The 25,496-nt window shown below is 31.2% G+C and overlaps 1 protein-coding gene across 1 annotated transcript in view; it reads right to left on the bottom strand.

The window, feature by feature from the left end:
• Positions 1-25,496, bottom strand: part of LOC113371439 (beta-glucuronidase) — a gene marked incomplete at its 3' end in the record, with an annotated part of 608,953 nt that overhangs the window by 340,517 nt on the left and 242,940 nt on the right. The window contains 1 exon segment of the mRNA XM_026612065.1: positions 3,937-4,109. Coding sequence (XP_026467850.1) covers positions 3,937-4,109 — 173 coding nt within the window.

Below are 25,496 nucleotides of genomic sequence, written 5' to 3'. Positions count from 1 at the left end.
TATATAACAGGATATTAAAAATGATAATTTTTTTTGAAAGTTATGCAAAATTTTAAGAAAAGGTTAATGACAAAATTGAAATTATCACCTGTATGTTTGAATATACGTTAGCACTTTTTTACTAAACAAGATTTTAACAAAAATTAAATTTATGAGTTATTTTTCAGCCGAATAGGTAAATTTTGTAAATCAAAATTACTATAAGTTTTGTCTTTTTTTAAATTATTATTTGAAAACCAAATAATATTATTCTCTCGATGTTATGAGATCGTCTGTTTGTAATAAACTGATTTTGAGTCACGCTCACACGTGTGACCACTTGAGAACTGTAAGGATGTGTGTGTGTGTTTTTATATGTATGGATGTGAATACTTAAATTATTGATCTTAAATGGAAGTCGATATTAATTGTTTGTCACAAAGTGTAAAAAATTTAAATAAGAATCATGTAATAGTTTGTGATCTCATCTAATGTCGACACTATTAGAAACGTTCATTAGAATAAGACAACTTTCCGCAAATAATCTCCTAAAGATGCAACTTTCATGATATAAGATCTTTGGAGTGAAGTTAACCGAGTGGGCATTTTCAATAGAGTGCTGTATTAGGGTACTTTTGAATTTTTTTTTGTTTATGGTGGACCACACTTAGTTCATGTTGTCTCATTCTTTTGTGTACATATTGTGAGGTTTGTCCAATATATTGGAAAGCACAGTCTTTACAAGAAACAGAATATACTGGACAAACCTCACAATATGTACACAAAAGAATATCGAATATTTCGTTACGGTACGGAAAGTTATTTGGCTTAAGGCATGATGCCATACATCACTATTTTTTTATTTTTATCTTTTTACAGTTTGACTCACAATTTTGATATAAGAATTGTGCTTAGCAGCAAGAACATCAATATTATAACTAGTTGAAAGTGGCATTTAGCCTTAACGCAAGTCGCATGAACTTTCTGAAATGTGTAATAATTGACTTAACCAACCAAAGTTGAAATTTAGATATTTAGATAAAATTTTCAACTGTTTATTTCAAAAATAAAGTTATTGCTTTCAATTAAATCTAAACATTTCCATTTCCAATATAACTTTCTCAAATACATTTAAATTATCTGTAGTTATATAGTTGCACATTGAATTCCCGAAGGAGAAGTTTATGTTTACATAAAAAATCCGATTCGCTAATTTTATGTTTTCTCGACGTTTCAAGCTATTCTGAATCGAATGAGATCAAAGGGTATGGGCGTGTTTACATACAGAATTGGCCCCACCAGAAAATCCGATATACCAAATTTCAAATCCGTAGCTCATCATTTGGCCGAGATATCAGTGAAAACATGTGAAAGTGGCCCCTTTTTTCAAACTCACTTTTTGTCGTAAATATGAGAGATATCGAAAAAATGTTAACGTCATTCTGTTTATACTGATATTGTCTATGTTGTTCATAACAAATAATGTAGAAAAATTATTTGTTAGTGTTAGAAAAAGTGCAAATAATTTTTTGTTTTGAATTTTCGGGTAGTGCGGTTGTTTGGACTAATTTTTGGAAAGGCTATTGAATTTTCTTTTAGTGTGCAAAATTTTATTTTTTTTTCATGTGGTAGAACACATTCAAAAGTAGAAAAAACCTGAGCAAGTACACGCTTGCGCCCATATAGCACCCGTGTAAGTCGTCTCTCATTCGCAACGACTAGCAACAGCATTGCTCGCCGCGCGTCTTGATAAATTAAAACATTTCTAATAAAACACAAGATATATACATTTATATTTTGAATAATCATATATTTATATGTATATGTGTAATAATAACTATATCTTTATATAAGAAAATTATTTAGATATTGCACAAGTATATTATATGATTTAATCATCATTAATAATTTATTAATTATTAATATGAATTATTAACACCACTAAATAAATAAAATATAGATTGATAAAACATATACATAATAATAGTATTACTAAATATACTTAATAATAGGATTACTATTTATGCTACAGCAATGTATACAAATGCAAGTATGGTATACTAAGTCAGTCATACATATATTAAATAATATCTTGAAGTTTTTTTTTAAATTAAATAATATATATTATTATTCAAATTGGAGATTATATATTCAAAATATATTCTATAGAATAGAATTACTCTACTTATAAATACTCAATAATTATTGAACTACTGCACTATTGTGTATCATCCTTAATTAAAACGATATTTGAAATTTCGCTTGCATAAACCACACATAAGATAACAAAATACAGATAGAATGAAATTAATATAATTTTCGAATTTAACTAATCACGAAGTTTTTAATAATTATTCAATTTTTTTTTTTAATTTTTATGTGTTCTACACCTTTGTACCAGTCGATTTTGACTTTTCTTATATTTTAGTGTTAATTTAATTTGATTAGTATATAATTTAGTTGTAACCACAATACAATATATAATTATAATGCAGCGAAATATGAAATATCGTTTTAATTAAGGATCGTACACAATAGTACAGTAGTTCAACAATTATTATTAGTATTTATAGGTAAAGCTATTCTATTTAATATATTTTATATATTATTTAAATTATAAAAAAAACTTCAAGATATTATTTAATATATTTTCAGACTAATTTAGTATACTTGCAATTCTATACATTGCTATAGCATGAATAGAAATCATATACCGATGTACTATTATTATGTATATTTTTTATCAATCTATTTTTATTTATTTAGTGATAATTATTAATTAATATTAACTAATAATTAATAATTAATACTTAATTAACAAGTAATAATTAATTAGTTAATTATTAATTAATTATGATAATTAAATCATATAATATACTTGTGCAATATGTAAATAATTTTCTTAAATAAAGATATAGTTATTATTACACATATACATATAAATATATGATTATTCAAAATATAAATGTATATATCTTGTGTTTTATTAGAAATGTTTTAATTTATCAAGACGCGCGGCGAGCAATGCTGTTGCTAGTCGTTGCGAATGAGAGACGACTTACACGGGTGCTATATGAGCGCGAGCGTGTACTTGCTCAGGTTTTTTCTACTTTTGAATGTGTTCTACCACATGAAAAAAAATAAAATTTTGCACACTAAAAGAAAATTCAATAGCCTTTCTAATGATGCTAATTAAAAATTAGTCCAAACAACCGCACTACCCGAAAATTCAAAACAAAAAATTATTTTCACTTTTTCTCGCACTAACAAATAATTTTTTCACATTATTTGTTATGAACAACATAGACAATACCAGTATAAACAGAATGACGTTAACATTTTTTCGATATCTCTTATATTTACGACAAAAAGTGAGTTTGAAAAAAGGGGCCACTTTCACATGTTTTCACTGATATCTCGGCCAAATGATGAGCTACGGATTTGAAATTTGGTATATCAGATTTTCTCGAAAATACCTATAAAATGGCATCAAAATTATTTAAATACCAGGGTGGGGCCAATTTTGTATGGAAACACGCCCATACCCTTTAGAAAAATGTGTGAGTGTGTGTGTATGTGAACAGCTTTTTTTGCCGTAAATCGACGTTTTCTCAAATCGACTCAACCGTTTTTGAAAAAACGTCGATAAAAAATCTAATTTTGACAAACGCCAAAAAAAACGAAACTAATTTTTTCAAACATTGACAAATTTTTAAAATCAACTGAGTTGTTGTAGGGCCGTAATATTTTAGCTTAAAAAATTCACACAAAAATTTCTGCCGTTTTCGGGAAAACGTCGATTTACGGTAAAAAATCTGTTCACTCACAGGCACACACACACATATATACTTATTCCAAATTTGATCTTCTTCAATTTAGAATGACTTAAAACGTCGAGAAAACTCCTTCGAGAAGTTAATAATATATTAATATATAGTTGGTTACGTAAGTACTTACTCTGTATCTACACTTGGACATTCATTGATTATCATGATGCCGTTTTTGTCCGCCAGGTCCATAACTTCTTCCGAATAAGGATAATGTGATGTTCTATATGAGTTGGCCCCAATCCATTTTATTAAGTTGTAATCTTTTGCAATAATAGCCAAATCGAGACCTTTTCCACGTATCTATATTGAAAAAAGTTTATTAAAGTGCACATAAAATAATCCAAATAATATAAACTAGTTAAAAGTGGCATTTTTCTTAAGGCAAGTTACAAAAACTTCTCGATAGTTGTTATAAATAACTTAATCAATAGAAATTAGGATTTAGATATTCAGATAAAATATACAATTGTTTATTTCGAAAATCAAAGTTAGCTTTCAATTAGGTCAAGTCCTTGCGATTTCTAATTGATATCATTCTTCTCATTATATTAATTATAAAGCACAGTAACGTTCTTGTTTATATGTCCTAAAATTGTAGGTTATTATACAAAACTCCAATTATTTTTTATAAATCAACCAGTTTTCGTATGAGCGTTTAGTGCATGACCTTTTTAGCAATGTTAAATTTCATAAAAAACGTCGAAATCTTTTGTTGAAAAAAACATAATAATTTAGTGTAAAAAATATTAAGCACATACAGACAAAATTACATTTTTAACTTACCGTAGGGTAAGTTATAGTAATCGCAAAAAAATCTAGAAAGAAATTTTTTATATATATTTACGTTTGAAAACCTTCTGAACATTTTGGAATACCTTAGAAGAAATTGATGTATGTGTGTGTGTGTGTTCGTCGACGATTCCGGGAACACGGTCAACCGATTTGAATAATTTAAAAAACATTCGATTCGTATTGCATTTTTGGCAAACGCAGGTCTAGCGGTTCCGAAGATACGAGGTAAAATGTGCCAAAAACGGTACCTCAGTTTTTAAGATAACGGAGCGTCCGATTTTAATCATTCAAAAAAAATTTTATTTGTATTGACAAGGTGAACAACGGATTCAATTTTTGGTAAGGCAGGCCCAGCGGTTTCGGAGATCTAGTAAAAAAAGTAAAAAAAATGCCATTTGACGGTCAAAAATGATCATTAGACATATGTACATCAAATTATCAGATATTTAATAGAGATTTTAAAAATGTGTATCAATTTTGTTTACATTTCTATGGGTTCCGGAACATCGTTTATCCGTTAGACGGCGACGCGGCGCTTGCGCGCCTCGATAATTCGTCTCTATGCAGTTAAAGCAGTGCGATTGCTTTGGAAAAAAATCCGTAATATTTCGAAATAAAAAAAACATTTAATTCAATTTAATTAAAATTAATTTAAAAAAAAACTTTTGGTACGGGAAGTTCCAGCAATTTGCCTTAAGGCACGATGCCATATACCACTAGTTTACAATTTAATGAATTGAATGTTGGGTGTTCATTTACTTTCTTGCTAATTCCAAAGCCATTTCTAATTGAGTTGATTGACTCGTAGGACCGTAATATTTTAGTATGTTTTTTTGAATCAAGATATCTATCGTCAAAAATAAGTTTCATTGAAATCGGCAGAAACGTTTAACAGTTAATTATAAAGAAATGCCTGGCTCAATTTTTACCGAAAACTAATCAGTATCAACCAATATCTTTCTAATAGTTTTTATTTTTTTAAAATCGATTCAGGATTGTGATCTAAAACGTGGACGAAAAGTTTTACACTTTTATGCTCTTCACAAAGAAACGGCCTGGCCGATGGTCTCGCAAAACAGAGAAACAATAATCCTCATCGAGGCTTCTAAAGTTTTGAAATCGATTTAGGCCTTTTTGAACAAACGTCGATGGAAGGTCTAATTTTGACAAACGCCAGAAAACGATACAATTTTTCAGACTTTGACCAATTTTTAAAATTAAACGACTTGTCGTAGGGCCGCAATATTTTAGTATAAAGTATGAAACATCGTATCTATTATTAAAAAAAAAATCATAAAATTCGTCGAAAAACAATGTTTCAACAGTTAATTACAAGAAATTGTCCCAGCGAAGTTTTGCCCAAAAACTAATCAGGTCGATTCCCAAATTGAAATTGAAAGTTCTTAAATTTTTTCACGTTTTTATGGTTTCTGAACATTTTGGAAAAAATAATGTGTGTGTACGTATATGTGTTTTGTGTGCCCGCAATTTTTCGTCCACGTTTTCGAGCGCACGGGTAATAACCGATTTGAATGGTTCAAAAACATTCGATTCCTATTGATATTGAAATGTGCTTTTTAGTTTTTGGCAAAGGCAGATCCAGCCGTTTCGGAGATACGGAGCAAAAAGCGCAGAAAATATAAATCGAAATTTTGAGAGAAAGAAGCATCCAATTTAAATTATTTTCTGCTATTACTTTCTGCTCATATCGACAAAACAATTGCTTTTGGGAATAAAAACATTTTTTATTCCAATATTATTTTTTTGTATCCAAAAACAATTCGGATTTTATTTTTAATTCTGGTTAAAATTCTAAAGCTCATTTATATATTTTAAGCTAGTGGTGTATGGCATCGCGCCTTAAGGCAAATTCTTGGATCATTCGGTACCGTAACGAAATGTTCGAGAAAAATTTAATGTTTTCAAATAGATCATTATAAATAAATAAATACTGTAACATTGTCTAATATTTATAAGAATTATATGAACTGAATTACAAAGTAAAAATTATTTATTTATAGTATATAAGTGAGTTTTTAAACTTTAGCACGAATTAAATCTAAAATCTTTAATTATTTTCGATATACAAAAAAAAGTTTTTTTTCCAACGCAAGCAGAAAGATTTTTGAATCATTCAAATCGTATGCTTAGTTCTCTCAAAAAACTGCCATTTTTTGTACATTTAGCTCCGTTTGAACTTTTTCGAACTATTTGATTATTACCTATCTAATCAAACACAAAACGTTTACTTAAATAATGACCACGAGCAAATTATTTCGGATAAACTGACGAGAACATTGGGTGTGCTCCAAGGATCGATTTTAGGGTCTGTCTTATTTTTCATCTACATTAGGGATTCATCTCTTTGCACAATTCTTTGTGATTTTTTGTTGCGGATGATACCAGCTTTATCATCAAAGCAAAATCTCTCAATGAATTAGAACATAAATTAAATGTTATGTCAAATGCAACGAAATGGTTTAGTGAAAATAATCTCGTCTTGAATAGATGAAACTTGATGGCTCCAGATACCGAAAACGTGCGGTCCAGCGCGCAAAAATATGTTAATCGAACATCTTTTTAATGTGAGCCTAGAGAACGTTATGAGGGACGGCGTTTCGTAGGCTGTCCCCAAACCAAAAGTAGGCTTTGTATATTTAGAGTATTTGACGATGTATAATGAACCTTATTTTGCAGCATGTTGGGTAACCCTGGCGGGTATCGTTAGTTGAACTACTATAAAACCTGTGCAATGCGTATATGTCAGGCATTCTTATAACCAGGATTCTTGGAACAGTCGCCGACTAGAATTATTGTAAATATTATTTAATAAAGAAAGTATTAAGTAAAAAGTGTCTTATCAATACCGAGGACAAGAACCAAAGGCATCCGAAAGTAAAACAGTCGCCCCAACACTTACCAAATACAATTCATGATGGCACCCGGGGAGATTACCTTCTGAGAAGTATTAAGTAAGCGATGGCTGTGATTGCGAAAACCACGAGTTTTGAGGCCCCGGGGGCTGCGGTCGAAGCAGAGACAATCGGCGGCTAATTCAGCAACCGGCCTTACTTCATAAAGAACTGAAGGACAATAGGTGGCGACCGACACTAAAAACTTTACTACCCAAATAAGTGAATCTTTTTTTCTTTATTTTTGCGGAGGAGAAACCACACTTTCACATTCCTACCATAAGATGGCAACCAGTTTCCCCAGACGTTTTACTTTAACAGATACGGATCTAAAATTTAATTATGAGGCATTAAGCTCAGCTATACAATTAATTCCTAAATTTAATGGTGAACCATCCGAATTAAGTAAATTTATTTTTTCTATTGAAACCTATAGACAGGGCTTAAACGCGGCAACATGCGCAGAAATGAAAAAAGTTATATAAAATAAATTAGAAGGTGCTGCTTTTGAATATGTTAGACGTATTACTTCTATGAATTGGGCAAATCTCAAATAAATACTTTTTAAGAAATTTGGGGAGAGACGGTTCTTGGCTGAGTTGCAGTTAGAACTAACTAAAATAAAACAAAATACTGGGGAAAGAGTGAGAAAGTATGCACAGAGAATAGAATTAATTCTAGAACGGATGTATGATCAAGAAAGTCTGAATGATGACAGTAGTAAGCCTGCTCATAATGAACTAGCTCTAATAGTTTTTGTAGGCGGCCTTAGGCCTGAATTGAGAACTTTAGTTTGGGCTACTAGGCATAGCAATTTACAAGAAGCGATACTAATGGCTTTGCAAGAAAAACAAAATTTTATGAGAATTAAATTGGATCGCACAGAATTTCAAGGCAACAAATTCAGAAAAAAATACTCGACACCGTTTTGTAATATCTGTCGAATAAAGGATCATTCAATGTCAAACTGTTGGCGAAGAACCATATTCAACGCAGATGACCAGGTTGAAGAATCCCAAACTGACAGATGAAGCTATGTTCGACGCAGCAATCCAGCGCAACCCAGCCCGAGATCATCGTCGGCAAATCGCGCGTCCACCGCTAATCAAGGACCCGCCTGTATAAATAATTATAATAGTGCAGTAAACGGAGCGTTTTAGGTCTGAATTTTTTTACTGTGCTCCGAATTTCATGAAATTTTGGAATTAGGTTCATCTTACCCTCAAATTCAAAATTGAAAACAATTCGGGTTGCGCCATCACCCCCCGGGGGGATGACCCCCCTTCTCAATTGTGTAATTACATTTTTTCAAAATAACGTCGGAAATCGATAGAAGAGCTAACTATAATAAAAAAATGTCTTCTATAGTTTTTCAAAAAAACTAATACTTTTCAAGTTACTGGCCACTAAAGATTCATATATTTTTGGCGTTTTTCTTCGTCTTTTTGCAAATATCTCCTAAATTATACATTTTAACGAAATTCATGTAATGAACAAAATAATGTCAATAAAAATCTTAATAAATCGGTATTACATAAAGTGTTCTAGGAAAAATATTAGGCAAGATTTGAAAGAGCAAAGTCGTTTTTTATTTCGTTCAAGATTTAATTGTTGTATTTAAAACCATCTAGTGTCGAGGTTTTACATTTTATGCATTTCGGTGAAATTGGGTTTTATAGTGCTCAACATAAGCTTTAAAATGAGTGCTGTTACAAGTTTTTTGTGTGTAAGATGAGTGAGCTATCACGCAAATAAGAAGGCATATACGAAGTTTTTTTCTTTTAAATCATATGGTTTAATGAGCGCCATTTCCACCAGAATTAAAGTAATTCACATTCCATCTAGAATTCACTTCATTATAGACATCTTGATGGATTCTAGTAAATTCACTACTTTAGTACAAACTATTTTCAGAAAACTCACGATTTTATAAAAACTTTTTTTCCAATTTGCGCGGTCGCGCAGTCTTTAAACATTCATAACTCTGTCAATTTTTGTGTGAAAGAAAAATAATAAAAAACATAATAAGCCAGAAAGATTCCTTTGATTTTTATCTATAAGCTTTTATACGTATCTTTTATTCTTTTTGAGATATAATGAAAATAATTTCGATTTTCAAAAAAATTGAAAAAAAAAAGTTTTTATAAAATTGTGAGTTTTCTGAAAATAGTTTGTACTAAAGTAGTGAATTTACTAGAATCCATCAAGATGTCTATAATGAAGTGAATTCTAGATGGAATGTGAATTACTTTAATTCTGGTGGAAATGGCGCTCATTAAACCATATGATTTAAAAGAAAAAAACTTCGTATATGCCTTCTTATTTGCGTGATAGCTCACTCATTTTACACACAAAAAACTTGTAACAGCACTCATTTTAAAGCTTATGTTGAGCACTATAAAACCCAATTTTACCGAAATGCATAAAATGTAAAACCTCGACACTAGATGGCTTTAAATACAACAATTAAATCTTGAACGAAATAAAAAACGACTTTGCTCTTTCAAATCTTGCTTAATATTTTTCCTAGAACACTTTATGTAATACCAATTTATTAAGATTTTTATTGACATTATTTTGTTCATTACATGATTTTCGTTAAAATGTATATTTTAGAAGATATTTGCAAAAGAACGAAGAAAAACGTCAGAAATACATTAATCTTTAGTGGTCAGTAACTTGAAAAGTATTAGTTTTTTTGAAAAACTATAAAAGGCATTTTTATCTTATAATTGGTTCTTCTATCGATTTCCGATGTTATTTTGAAAAAATGTAATTACACAATTGAGAAGGGGTGTCATCCCCCCGGGGGGTGATGGCGCAATCCGAATTGTTTTCACTTTTGAATTTGAGGGTAAGATGAACCTAATTCTAAAATTTCATGAAATTCGGAGCACAGTAAAAAAATTCAGAGGTTATACCCTTTTTTCCTCTCCGTTTACTGCACTATAAAGTAAATACTGTGGCATTAAAAAAAATTAAAAATAGAAATCTAGTCGGCTTAAAGGTGAATAATAAAAAATGCATGTTTATTCTAGATTCAGAAAGTGATGTGTCAACTATTAAATATAACAAATGTATTCCTAGTAATATTGCCTCTGACGAAGCGTCGAGGTTGAAAGGTATTACTGGTGAACACGTGTATACCCAACGCTCGGTATTGCTAAAATTTAAACTTGGCGATGCTGAGCTCAAGCATAAGTTCACCGTAATATCTGACATCTAAAGAAAAACAAATGATCAAAGACAGCGAGCATAGAATGCACAATTAGCATTATTAAAATACTAGATTATCTTAACGCTTTTGTGACTCCTGCATCTGTTGATCTGTTGGATCAAAATAAGGTAGTGAAATCCAATAATAGTCATCGTAGGATTAGAGAACCCACGACTGATAATTCAGCAGAAATTTCAAATATAGATTTGAGAGATGACTTAACAAAGACCCATGTATTTTCTCACAGGACAGAAACGACAGTTTCCTTCACGACCGATAGAGTAGGTGAACTATTCTGCGAGACTGAAGAGATCTTGGAGGCTGTGTATGTTGCTAATTGTATTCTAAAATCTTTTAATAATAAACCTCGTATTAAAATTTTAAATACTAATGATTTTAAAGTGAAAATTAATTATGATTTTAATCTTTTCGAATTTTCACGCGCTCGAAGATTTTCAAATACATAGATTAGATAAACACAAAGTAAATTGTGATTATGATCGTATTAAAGAAGTAAAAAGTATTCGTACAGGGATAGAATGCAAAAGCAGGTAGATGACATGTTGGAAAACGACATTATTAAACATTCCGACAGTCCGTGGAATTTTCCGTTATTAATTGTTCCCAAGAAACAGGTTGTAGACGGCAACAGGCGATGGCGCGTCTGTGTTCATTTCAGAAAACTTAATGAAAATACAATTAGCGATACTTAGCCGTTGCCCAATATAACTGAGATCTTGGATCAATGAGAACAATCAAATTTCTTTTCGACGCTAGATTCAGCTAGTGGGATTCATCAGATTGAATTAGATGATAAAGATCGGGCAAAAACAGCTTTCTCAGCCTGTGGCAAAAAGTTTCAGTACAAACGCATGCGGTTTGGGCTTAAAAATGTCCCATGTACTCTTCAACGACTTACAAATTTGGTCTTAGCTGGAGTTGAAGGTTTTAAGGATTTAGTATACATGGATGACATTATCGTAAACGACAAAACACCTCATGGACGCAATTACAAATGTTTCTAGGTCTAGTCGGGTATTACCATAAATTTATAAAAGATTTTGCAAAAATAGCCAATCTATTGAATGTATTGTTGAGGAAGTTTTAACAAGTTGAAAAAGGCAATTTCCAATGCATCTGTTCTCAATATCCTGATTTTGATAAAACTTTTAATTTGACGACTGACGCTAGTGGGGAAGCAATCGGAGCAGTCTTCGCTCAGAAAAGGCCTGGCATTTGTATCCAGGCTGCTCAACAGACACGAGAAGGATTACGAGGTTATAGATAAAGAACTATTGGCCATGATATGGGGTGTACGACATTTCAGACCATACCTGTATGGTCATAAATTTCTAATCTACACCGATCATCAACCGATGACTCATCTCTATAACTGTAAGGAGCCCATAGCTAGGCATATCCGATGGAAGCTCGCCATGGATGAGTATGACTTTGACGTAAAGTTCAAGCCAGGAAAGGCCAATGTCGTGGCGGATTGTCTATCCAGATATGGCGTCGGTGGCAACAACATCAATGATGAGTATATAGAAGAAAAGATGGTGTTTATGCTCAAGAATGCATACGAGAAATTTGTGCATTTAAAAAATAATAGCCGAATTATCAATCATAATGTCATTGAAACCAGAGATAATATTAACAGAAGAATCAAGTCAATACCAGGAGTCATATTTACTCCCAAAAAAACTAATTTCATATTTTTTTATTATTAGAAAAATCTAACTGAACAATCCGTCTACATTCAAATATTGTTGTTAAAAAATTTCTAACTTTACTTGTTTTTGAGATATTGTCAGTGGATCTTTTTACCCACAAACTTTTGAGCTTCGCTCTCCCCTAATGTTTTTTTTCGACTATATATTCATTTTTTGCCAGAAGCAAAATTATAAAATATTTTTCAACCGAAAAACAATAAGATTGTCTTTCCGAAGTGAAAAATGAGTACAAGTCTTTGAGGTCCCCGACGTGAAAAGCGTGGATCGCGCTTGAAAATATTTAATATCTTTCGATGTAACAAAGTCTCCAATAAATTGTAGAAAGTATTTTGTTGCAGAGAAAAAAAAATGTTTTTTTGGATCGATTCGAGTTGGGGTAAGGCTGAGTAAAACCTTTGTAAATATTTAAGGGTTGTTATTGTTAAGAAAATTGCAAAAACAAAAAAAAAAAATTTAATCATTACAAAGTTCACTACAATATGAGTGTAATAAGAAAAATAATACTGATCCGATCAGCACATCCGGAGATAATTAATTTACCGCAGATGATGTTCATAGAAATTGAGCAAAAAATCCATATTTCAATCGTAAATATTTACGTAAAAAATTTTTTTTCAGCAAAATCCTGAAATACGTGTCAAATGATTTTATGAATAGTATCTGTAAACAAATTTTCAGACAATTCTAAAATGTCAAGGTTAATTGGTGTTCGGTTTGTAAAAGAATGACCCTTATCTAAAGTATTTCACAACTACTACAACTAATACTAATATATATATATATATATATATATATATATATATATATATATATATATATATATATATATATATATATATATATTATAGAATTTTATGATTTGAGTGGAACGAATATTAATTGTTTAATATGAACAAAACAGCACTCAGATTTGTTTAACACAACTTTATTTTATGATTACAGACGTTTCGAGACCATGGTGTGTCTCATCTTCAGTGTAATTTCAAAAAACAGTTACTTATATACTACACATTCTTTAATAATTTATTTAAATTTCATTTAATTTTTGATATACAAAAAACACCAACTATTCCTTGCAATGCTTGACACAGTACTAAAGAAACATATAACACTTACAGAAATATTCTAAACAAATTTGAAGTACTTATCTAGATGGAGACAGAATGGGTATCATTATAATGTAAACAAAAGGAGTGCTATCGCATACAAAAATCTATAAAAATGAAAAAACAAATTAATTTATTGAAAAGAATAAGATAAATGAAAAAATTTATAAATTATTAATGATGTTTATATAAGTGTCATGTAAAATATTTGTGTCGGTTCTTAGATTTATGCTATTGTTAGTCCGAACTATTAACATTGATTCTGCCATGCTCCGTTTAAATAAGTCTTTCTCATGGAATAAAATTTGGGGATTATCAAAATCAAACTTATGGTTGTTGATATTAGCATGATCCACAAGTGTTTCAATTGGTTTTAACCAATTATCAAAAAGACTTTTCAAAAAACACAATATTCGTATTACTTTTTCTTCATTAAAACAATTAAAATTTTTATATTCCAAAATTAAAGATGAAACTCCATTAACAAAAAAGAAAGATATAGTTTATAAAGTAAATTGTTTGGATTGTAATTGCTCTTATATTGGCCAGACCTGCCAGAACTTAGAAAAGAGACTCAGGCAACATGAATTACAATGTGAAAAAATAGATAACAAAAAATTTAAAAGTACACTTGTGGATCATGCTAATATCAACAACCATAAGTTTGATTTTGACAATCCCCAAATTTTATTCCATGAGAAAGACTTATTTAAACGGAGCATGGCAGAATCAATGTTAATAGTTCGGACTAACAATAGCATAAATCTAAGAACCGACACAAATATTTTACATGACACTTATATAAACATCATTAATAATTTATAAATTTTTTCATTTATCTTATTCTTTTCAATAAATTAATTTGTTTTTTCATTTTTATCGATTTTTGTATGAGATAGCACTCCTTTTGTTTACATTATAATGATACCCATTCTGTCTCCATCTAGATAAGTACTTCAAATTTGTTTAGAATATTTCTGTAAGTGTTATATGTTTCTTTAGTACTGTGTCAAGCATTGCAAGGAATAGTTGGTGTTTTTTGTATATCAAAAATTAAATGAAATTTAAATAAATTATTAAAGAATGTGTACTATATAAGTAACTGTTTTTTGAAATTACACTGAAGATGAGACACACCATGGTCTCGAAACGTCTGTAATCATAAAATAAAGTTGTGTTAAACAAATCTGAGTGCTGTTTTGTTCATATTAAACAATTAATATATATATATATATATATATATACTAGCCAACCCGACAAACTCCGTTTCGCGACCAGATGATTTTGTGAGAAAGATGAAGAAATTTTTTGTTTGTTTTATATTTGAAAAGGAAAAATTTGATTTTATTATATAACAGTAATGAATTTATTTCGATAACAAAAATTAAGTGTTTTTTAGTTGAACTTCTCTAAGTAAATGAAAGTATATCAGAAAATCATCCGTTTTATTGAAGTGCTCTTTGGTAAAACACATTTTTTTGTTTTTTGGTCTGACGTTAACACAAACAGGCGAATGATTTTCTAAATAATCTATTTGAAATTTATCCCGCAAACACTAAGCGACTGGCCTTGCGACTTGTTATTGCGAACGCAAGGCGAACTGGAAATTGCAATCGTTTGAAGTCAAATCAAATCGCCAGAAATTTTTGATTGAATGGTGAAATTCGGTGCGTGTATATCATTATATTTTGCAGCAAGAATTGTTCGTTGACTTAACCAAACATAATTTAGATAATTCTCACTAATGTCATTACTCGAATTTTTAATTATGGTGCGTGAAGTTCCAGGAATTTGCATTAAGGCACGATGCCATGCACCGCAAGGTTTATAGCTAATAAAATTGAAAAAAATTTCAACAGAAAAGCGGAAAACATTTTACTTTTTTCACATACGGCGTCATCTCTGATACTTAGCATGTACTACAAACCAAATCGCCGCCGATAGATGGCGCAGGTAGATACATTGTTAACTTCCCGTAGGGTAAGTTATAGTAATGGCAAAAAAATCAAAAATGAAAATTTTTATATATCTTTACGTTTCAAAGGTTTCTGAACATTTTGGCATACCTTAGAAAAAATGGATGTATGTGTGTGTGTGTGTGTGTGTGTGTGTGTGTATATATGTATGTATGTGCGTGTGTGTATGTATGTGCGGATACAAATTTTCGTCGACGATTTCGGAAACACGGATCAACCGATTTGAATAATTCAAAAAACATTCGATTCGTATTGATAAGGAGACGTGCTGATTAGTTTTTGGCGAAGGCAGGTCTAGCCGTTCCGAAGATACGGGGCAAAAAGTGCCGAAAACGGTAACTCAGTTTTCAAGAGAACGGAGCGTCCGATTTGAATAATTCAAAAACATTTCACTTGTATTGACAAGATGAAGAATCGATATAATTTTTATGAAGGTAGGTCTAGCGGTTTCGGAGATATGGACGAAAAAGTAAAAAAATGAGCCATTTGGCGGTCAAAAATGATCATTAGACATATGCACATCAAATTATCAGATATTTTATAGAGATTTTAACAATAAGTATATATTTTGTTAACATTTCTATGGGTTCCGTACCAATGCTTATGCGTTAGACAGCGACGCGGCGCTTACGCGCTTTATATTTTGTCCCTATGCAGTTAAAGCAGTACGATTGCTTTGAAAAAAAGTTCAGATCTTCTACAATATGTCAAAATAAAGAAAAAAAAAATTTTTTCCAAAAAAAAAAATTAAAAAAAAATGTTTTTTTTTTAATTTTTTTTTTTTTTTCAAAAAAAAGTTATTTTTTGTCCAATTTATAGTTTCTCAAAAATCTTATTCTTTCAAAGTATTTTTTTTTTCAAAAATGTTAATTGTTTTTAAAAAAATAATAATTTTTGGTACGGGAAGTTTCAGCAATTTGCCTTAAGGCACGATGCCTTAATTGCCTTAAGACAGAATTCCACTTACAGCTAGTTTGACATCTCAATGTTCAAAGCTCAGTTAAATTCATGTGACAAACCGGCATTGTGTTTACTGTTAAATTGTGCAAAAAAATAAAATAAGTTATTCTTTTCCTAACATTTCAATTAGAAACCATCAAATCGATCTTGTGTTTTGTGCAAATTTTTGTCTTTAAGGCAGGCGTTTGTCTTTAAAGTGGTAAGTTAAACTGTGTAAATTATGTGGATAGTGTAGGAATGATTGCGCCGAATCGATCGATGCACGATGCATTTAACCAAGAATTAAATCGAGAGCTGCAATACAATGTTGATACATTGCAGGAATTCGTTCGAAATAATGTGCCGTTGCTGAATGAACAGCAGAAACAAGTATACGAAACATTCATGCAAGCGGTGGTCAATAATGCTGGTGATCTATTCTTTTTGGACGCACCTGGAGGAAGAGGGAAAACATTTGTCATTTCATTGATTTCGGCCACTATTTGATCAAGATGTGACATAGCTTTGGCGTTAGGATCATCTGGAATTGCAGCGACTCTTCTAGATGGAGGTCGTACGGCACATTCTGCGCTTAAGTTGCCACTCAATTTAAACACAATTGATACTCCAACATGCAATATTTCCCGATCCAGTGCAATAAGAAAATTGTTGATGCAATGCAAGCTCATTGTTTGGGATGAGTGCACAATGGCACATAATAAATCACTTGAAGCAATTAACTTCACACTGAAAGATCTTCGGCGAAATAACAACATCTTTGGCGGCTTGATGATATTGTTGGCAGGCGATTTCAGGCAGACGTTGCCAGTAATTGTGGAACGCCTACAGATGAATCAAATGCTTGCCTGAAAGCATCACCTTTATGAAGTAACGTAAAAACATTATCGCTAACCACTAATATGAGAGTTCAACTTCAAAATGATCAAAGTGCTGCACAATTTTCCAAACAATTGTTAGCTGTTGGAAATGGAAAAGTCCCAGTTGATGCGACATCTAGATTAATTACTCTCACCAATGACTTTTGCCGATTTGTAAACTCTCAATTAGCTCTTATTGAAGTTTTCCCAAACATTAGTGAGAATTATCCGAATTATGCTAAGAATAATGATGTACACGCACTGAATTTCACCATTCAGTCAAAAAATGCTGGCGATTTGGTGACATACAAAACCATATATAAATATATATATATATATATATATATATATATATATACATATACATATACACAAACATACACACCTACACACATATACACCTAATTTTATTTATACTATGTTGAATCTTTATACCATTATTTCTCTCTCTTGTCCTCCATATGTCTGCATTTTATAATTAGGTGATTGGCATCTGCGTTATTAGCTTTGCCATGGCAAAGACATCACGGATTAATGTTAATTCCAATCCTATTCAAGTGGTAAGGCGTAAAGATGTGATTGGTTCTCAGACGATTGAAAATGCAGTAAAAATGACGAGTCCTCGTAAATTTGTCGTACCATGGTCTTACGGGAATTCGTTTTTGTATAGCTGCATAAAATTGTCCTTTTTCACGACTTGACTCTTGGAATTCCAATTAACACTCCTTATGTATCTTTACCTTAAAGAGGTTTTTGATATCTTTGTGGGATATTCCATCTTCTACAATTATACCCGTGCTTATTGCATCTTCTGCTCCTTTGTCCGCAGCCTCATTCCCTGTGACTTCAATATGACTTTTGATCAAAATTAAGTAAACAGATCCTTTTTGGATAGTATGTTATGTATATGATTAAGAGTATCTAACACTAAAGAATTTGGGTCACCGCCTATAGATAACAGGCTCTCTAGATATGATCGGCAATCACTGAATACAACGGCTTTCTCTACGCCACGTGAGGCGATGTTTCGAATACATTTGTTGATGGCATACATTTCAGCTGTATAAATCGACGCGTTTATATCTTACTTGAATTTAGTATATGAGTTAGTGTTCTGATGATAGATTCAAGCACCTACGCCCTAATATCCTTTTGAACCATCTGCAAAGAACATCTCGAAGTCCGCGAACGTGTTTTTAATTTTATCTTCAATTTCTAACCTATGACCCCAATCAATTGGACTGGTGTATATATTACAAAATTCCGTGTGTATGATATTTTTTAGGATTGTAGTTGTGATTTCATAGTCGAAGTAAAATTCTGTTACTTTGTTTTGTTCTCTTAATGGCTTACATTTGTATTCAGTTTCTAAGAACACCGATATAAGTGAAGCTTTTTTCTTATTTTGCCTATATGGTCTTTTCTGATAGTTGTTAGCACTACTAATTTTTTGTATCACCTCTACGTTATTGTACCTTATTCTATCCATAACGAATTTCGTGAAAAAGAATACTGAACCTTTATTCTCGGAAATTGAGAATCCCAGTGATATGGTCCATTTTCTAAATGACGTCATGGTCTGATAGTAATGACGTCATGATGTGATTCTCTTGATCACATTATTTAATGATACTCCACTATGTGATAATATTAATTCCGAGCGTCCTGGCCAATCTCATTTTGAAGGTGTTCCGTGTATACGTTGAACAACAAGGGACTAAGGACAGATTCCTTCTGACATATACCGTGGCCCGTAATGCGTATCGTTACATCTGAAGACTATTTTTCGATCTTTCAATAAGTTATAAATGTCAACAATAAATCTCTTGGGATGTTTCAATTTATATAGAATGTTTATTAAAATCGGTATTTAAACCCTGTTGTGTGCGTTCTCGAAATCCAAGTTGACAGTCAATACACAATTTTTCTTGGTCAGATTGTTGTGTATTTCATAGACTAAACTAGTTAGAGCATCACACGTGCTTCTTTTGTTTCTGAATCCTTGCATATAACTTGGCAATTTCTTTTTATTATCGAGCCACCACTCGATTCTTTTTTTTAAGCGATTGAATGTTTTGGAAACGCATGACGCTACAGAAATCGGCCGATATGATTGTATTTTTGTTGCATCCTTATTAGGCTTTAGGACTCGTATTGTGATATATGTCCTCCAGTCTTTTACAGCGATCTGCTTAGTCCAGATGTCGTTGAAGACCTTCAGTAGATTTTTTTTTCCTTTATCTGATAGGTTACTAAGCATGGGGTAATGTTTATTGTCATTACCCGGCGCAGTATTACTTTTTAGAGCCAAGTGTAATTCATCAATGCTAAAGGGATCTTCTATTTCGTCATTTTTTCCATGTCCTGTATGTTGCCGTCACTAATTACCGTATCCGGAGTAAGTGAGGTAAGAAACTGATCAGCTAAACCATTAGGAAATGCATTCGTTCGAGTGGCTCCACTTTTCACAACTTTTATATGGCGCCAAATTTGTTGTGAAGACATGGTTCTGGGGAAGAAGTTACAAAACTCTCTCCATTTATCGTATTTTTTCTTTTTAAATACAGATCGACACTTACAAATTTGTTGTGAAGACATGGTTCTGGGGAAGAAGTTACAAAACTCTGTCCATTTATCGTATTTTTTCTTTTTAAATACAAATCGACACTTAGCTACCGCTCGCTTGAATTTTATATAATTGTTTATGTTTGGTATTTCTTTGTATTTCTTAATTGCTTCCGATTTTATTTTATTCACATTGTTACACTCCTCGTCCTACCAAGGATTTGACTTATTTCTATATTTCGTGCCCAAATACGGATTTGTTTTTGGGATATTCATTAGTGCTGCATTATTAATGCATTCAATAAACTTAGAATAGGAAATCATCGGATTGGAGTTGAGATTAGTATTTGACAACATTCTGTCTACAGTTGTTACAGTCGTACAGTTACAGATAACCTGACCAATCTGCATCTTTAATTTTACACCGATGTCTGTTTGCTGGCCTATAGTCATATTTAATCTTATTCTCGTTGTCTAATTTAAATTTGATACTAATTCCATTCAGCCCTAATCATCACTGATGAACTGCATATTGTAATGTCTACGGCGGAATGATTCCTATCATGTCTTCTTATCATTGTAGATGCTCCGTCATTAATAAGACATAAACCCTCTGAGTTTATAGCTTTACTGAGATTTATGCATGCATTATTGTTTTTTATCCCTCCAAAACTTATATAGTGAGCATTACAGTCCCCTGCTAGTAATAACAGTTGATTTAGTTCTTGGAATAACGACACCCAATATTCCGATCCTGTCTTGTGACCGGGGGCACAATAAATCGCCACAATATTGAGTATTATGTTATGTATATCCAGTTTAATTCCACATATCTGAATTTTATTGTTAATGAAACTGTTTAAATTTAATGTCTGAAATTGAAATCTTCGGTGGATAAGTATTCCAACTCCTCCATGTCCATCTTCTCTATTCTCCGATATAAAAGCATATCCAGATATCTGAAATCTATTATCATATCTGAGGCATGTTTCAGATAATATTGCGATTTTTATACGGTTGGTTTTCATATAGGATTCTATATGCAGCTTATTTGAAGAAACAGATATGATATTGATTTGAATAATTTTTAGCATTTTTTTTTAATGTTTTTATCACTAAATAATTTTAAGCTTCTTTACGCAATATACTGTGCTCACAGCCAAATCAAACTTCTTAGGCGGATCTAAATTTAAACCTTATCATTTTGTTATTTCTGATAACAGTAGGTTATAATGTTCAGCGCTACTAGGAATGTATATATGTTAATTTAATTTTTTCAATGAATTCTTTTAAGAAATTTAATGAACCATCTTGTTGAACATTGCTATTATTTTCGACTATTGCAGATTCACGTTCCGCGCTCGCTTTTAACCTTTTTCTTGGGTTGAGATTAAATTCGGTTTTTTGTTTCTATTTGATACAGGTTCCTTCACTAACTGTTTTTTTATTACAGATCCAGAATTGAATAAAATATTGCTTTTAGTAATTTTGTAAGGCGATCTCTTAGGTTTATTAAAGGTTGTCGGATTTATAAATTCCGGTTGATCCTCCACCTCTAGATCAGAAAGGGCGTCGAACCTATTTTTAATTATCTTACTGTCTGTACTGGATGCAGGTTTCGCATACAAACCTGGAAATCCTTTATCTTTGTCCGTGGAACTCAATCCAAATATTGTCTTTTTTGCATAACTGCCTTTATACAATATATTTTTGGCTTCATGGTATGCTAGATTCTGCCATGCCATAATTTTTTAGATTTTTTTATTTTTAGTAAATACCGTGCATTCTTTATCACTTGCAGGGTGATCCCTATTGCACGTTAAACGTTATTTTGACACATTGTGATGAGTATTTTATTGTATCATTATAATTCGGTTTTAAACATACCACGTCTATAATCGGAATGTCTGATTCAATGGCGTTGATTATTATTGTTCAGAGAGATTGGCATCTACATCAAATATTATGTCATGTCTTGCGAGTAGGTATTTCGGGATGTATGCCTTCAGATTTTTTTTTCTAAAATTCTGTCGTCTAGAATTTCTACCGTGGCCCTTTTAAACTCCATCTTTCTCCTATAACCGGAACTTCTGCCAAATCAAATTTGAAATATGCCCCTGCATTATGTATGATTTTTCCCAAGACCATCGGGTGCAGTCGATCTACATTTATGTCCTTGGATTTAATAATTATTGTGTAAGGGCCCATATCGCAACCTTCAAAACGTATCAAAATTTTTAATGGATTAACTCTTTCATCTGATTTATTTTGATCGTTTATATTGTTGTCATCACTTATTAAATCTTTTGTTATTTCCATAGTTGTATCACTATTATTTGACGCTTAACTACTGTTTTTCCCGTTGTTTTCTATTTGTTCTAACGTTTCTCTTTTAATGCTATCTGTACTTACATCAATGATATTATATTTATAACTAGCTGACCCGGCAAACGTTGTTTTGCTAAGTAAGGTATATTAACAATTTCTACAGAATCAAAAATATTAATACTCTATATTTTGTCAAAACAATCAAACTGAAGGTTTTATACACTTGCTATAGAAAACATGGTATAATCCAATCCAAGTCTTTTTATTGATTACGTTTCAAGTTTTTCAGATTCTTTTTGGATTCTGGATTTTATGTATAATTATGAATAATACTACTGAGCTTATACAAAATTTTTAAATTTCTGCGAGGGTAGATAGAAAATGAATTAAGTGTTTCTTCCTTGACCTTCTTTTTGAAAAGTTTCAAGTAACATTCGATGAAAAAAACTAAATTTAATAAAAAGTATATTTATAGAGCATGGCGAAGCACAAAGGTCCAATTTGACTTTGAGCAAATATTAATTATATTATGAAAATCAAACCAATTATATCACAATAAATAACACATTTCAAACGAACAATTATTTAACTACGTTTACTAAACCTGTCAGCTACTTCATCATTGTAGAAATGTGCTTTTTTGCCGTCTTTCAAAAATTTGTTATCTAGACCTTTTCACCCTATAGGCGGAGTAACTTGGAACGGCCAGGTGGCAAACGCATTTAATGTCTTATTTTAATTTCAAAGGTATTTTACAAAATAATTACATATTAACTAAAACTACCAACGGAAGGAAATACTTTTATTATGGATTTTCAAAGATTACCGTTTATCTCTCGATAGCAAAGTCATAAGAATCAAGATTATAGCTGGTTGTACATCTTTTTTCCTCTACTTTCAAATATTGTTGTTAAATAATGCTTAACTTTACAGGTTGAAGTAAAACTTCTTTAGGCGCGACATGGATGTAAATCCGCACAAATTGAAAACTGGAAATTGTTACGCCAAGCTGAAGTGATCGCTTAGATGACTCGCGCTTACGACGCTAGTTAGCGCAGCTATCGCAATTATTCGATCTAGTCTGCGAGCAAAACAAAAAATACATCAAATGTCAAATCATATGTCAAAAACCAAAAAAGATGTCTCGACTTACACTTGAGTTTTGTATTTAGCGCGTAGTCTCTAAACATTTTTTGAAGTAAACATGGATTAGCAGTATGGGTTAGCAGTATAATTCGTGAGTTACTAAAAATGTCAGGATCGGAAAAATATTTTAACCCATCCCCCATAAATAATTGTAGTGCAAATGATCGCAAATAAATAATGAAACAAAGGAAAAATCTGCGCTGCGTAAGGAATGTAAGTTTATTCAAGTAATTTGTATTATTCGAGTTTTTTGAGGTTACTATATACCTTTGAGGTTATTACTAAAATGGAAAATTTTATTTTTATTAGACCGATACTACAGTTGCTCAAAGAATGAAACCCTATCGCCAGTCAGTTACTGCCAATTTATTAGAAAATATTGAGCCAGGTATCATTTTAGATGTTAATAAGTAAGAATCTTTTTGACTCTTAAAAAACGCTTCAACTATTCACATTTAAACATATTATTCTGTTATATTTTGAGATGAAAGTACTGCTGTTACTTTTTCTGATACGGCAACTACATCACGTCAATTGCAAATTGATAATTCTGTATATAATGTGACAAGAACTGATCTTTTGCAAGTTCCATTTGTTTCGGAATGCACGAAAATTGTTTGAAAAACAATTTACAAATGATAGCTTTGGCTATATATGCTTTGTGTGATCGACTTTGGTTTCAAAGTGACTTAAAAATATCAAATGATGCTCAAAAACAAATTCTTGATAAAAGTTTCCTGAATATTGATTCAAATAATCAGGTTGGATGTCAAACTTGTTGGAATGCATTAAATTCCGGCAAAATTCCCACTTTGTGTAAATTTAACGGGTTTGTATTTCCACCTATACCAAAATATCTGCCTAATTTAGATACTGTATCTGAAAGATTAATTTCACATAGGTTGTGTTTCATGCAAATTAGACGATTGCGACATGCAAATGGACAATTTGGAATATTTGGCCAAATTATAAATGTGCCTGTTGACATTAATAATATGGTTAATTTATTACCTCGTAATTTTGATGATGATCATTGCATTAACGTTCACATAAAAAAGCAAATGATTCATAGATCAAGCTATGTGCAGGGCTTGATAAATAAAACAAATATAAAAGTATGGCTTCAATTTTTTAGGCAAGACAGATATTACAGCTGTTCAAAGAATGAGATTATATCACCAGCAAAAAAGTAAAAAAATACAAACAGTAATTTAATGTATGTTAATTTTAATTACATTAAGTTCTTCAAACACAATTGTTACAGAATGAGTTAATTTGCGAAAACAATATTTGTTTAGGCGTTGTTTAACATAATCCACTGTGTGAACGAATATTATAGAATTTACTAATCAGCAATTACTTTAAACCGATCATTTCAAGTATGACCTTGATTACATTATTGTTTGTAAATATTATACATATTTTTAATGCTATCATAAATATATAATTTATAATTTATCATTATATAAATGTGTATAATGATTGACGACACTAATAAATGTGTGCATCACGAGTGTTGCCATATTACTAATAAACATTATTCAAAATTGTTATATGATGTATTTATTTTTACTTAACTTAAATTTGCTACTTTGTACAGTAGCAAATAAGTTTTACTTTAATCGCGTATGATCCTTACGCGCACTCTTTTTTTGACACATCGGTGGTGGACCTTTTTAACCTCGGACCTTCATATATTACTATCTATTTTTCAATAAATTCTGGGAAATTATAACTGGGAAAATGTTATTCGACAAAATGCCCCTTTGATTGATACCAAATTTAGGTTCTGAATTTAAATAACATAAATAAAAAATAATATAACCTAGAAAATGTTCTATAAATACCATTGAGTATATAATTATACAAATGAGATCTTTCGGAGCACCGTGTTTGAGAAAAATATGCCAAAAAGTGCATTTTTATATTAACATTTCAAAAAAGTTGATATTTTGAATTTCTAGTAACATTTGCGATCCGTTTAATAACGTTTTTGTGTATAAATATAACTACAAACAAAATTACTTACTACAATTTAATCATAATTAAAAAATATTCACGTAAAACATCCTATTAAACGTAATAGAAGATCATC

The sequence above is a fragment of the Ctenocephalides felis genome, unplaced genomic scaffold (assembly GCF_003426905.1).
Source record: "Ctenocephalides felis isolate EL2017-DRISC unplaced genomic scaffold, ASM342690v1 CF-g0.4_SCAFFOLD_01492, whole genome shotgun sequence".
NCBI lineage: Eukaryota > Metazoa > Arthropoda > Insecta > Siphonaptera > Pulicidae > Ctenocephalides > Ctenocephalides felis.
This window is presented reverse-complemented; position numbering and strand designations above follow the sequence as displayed.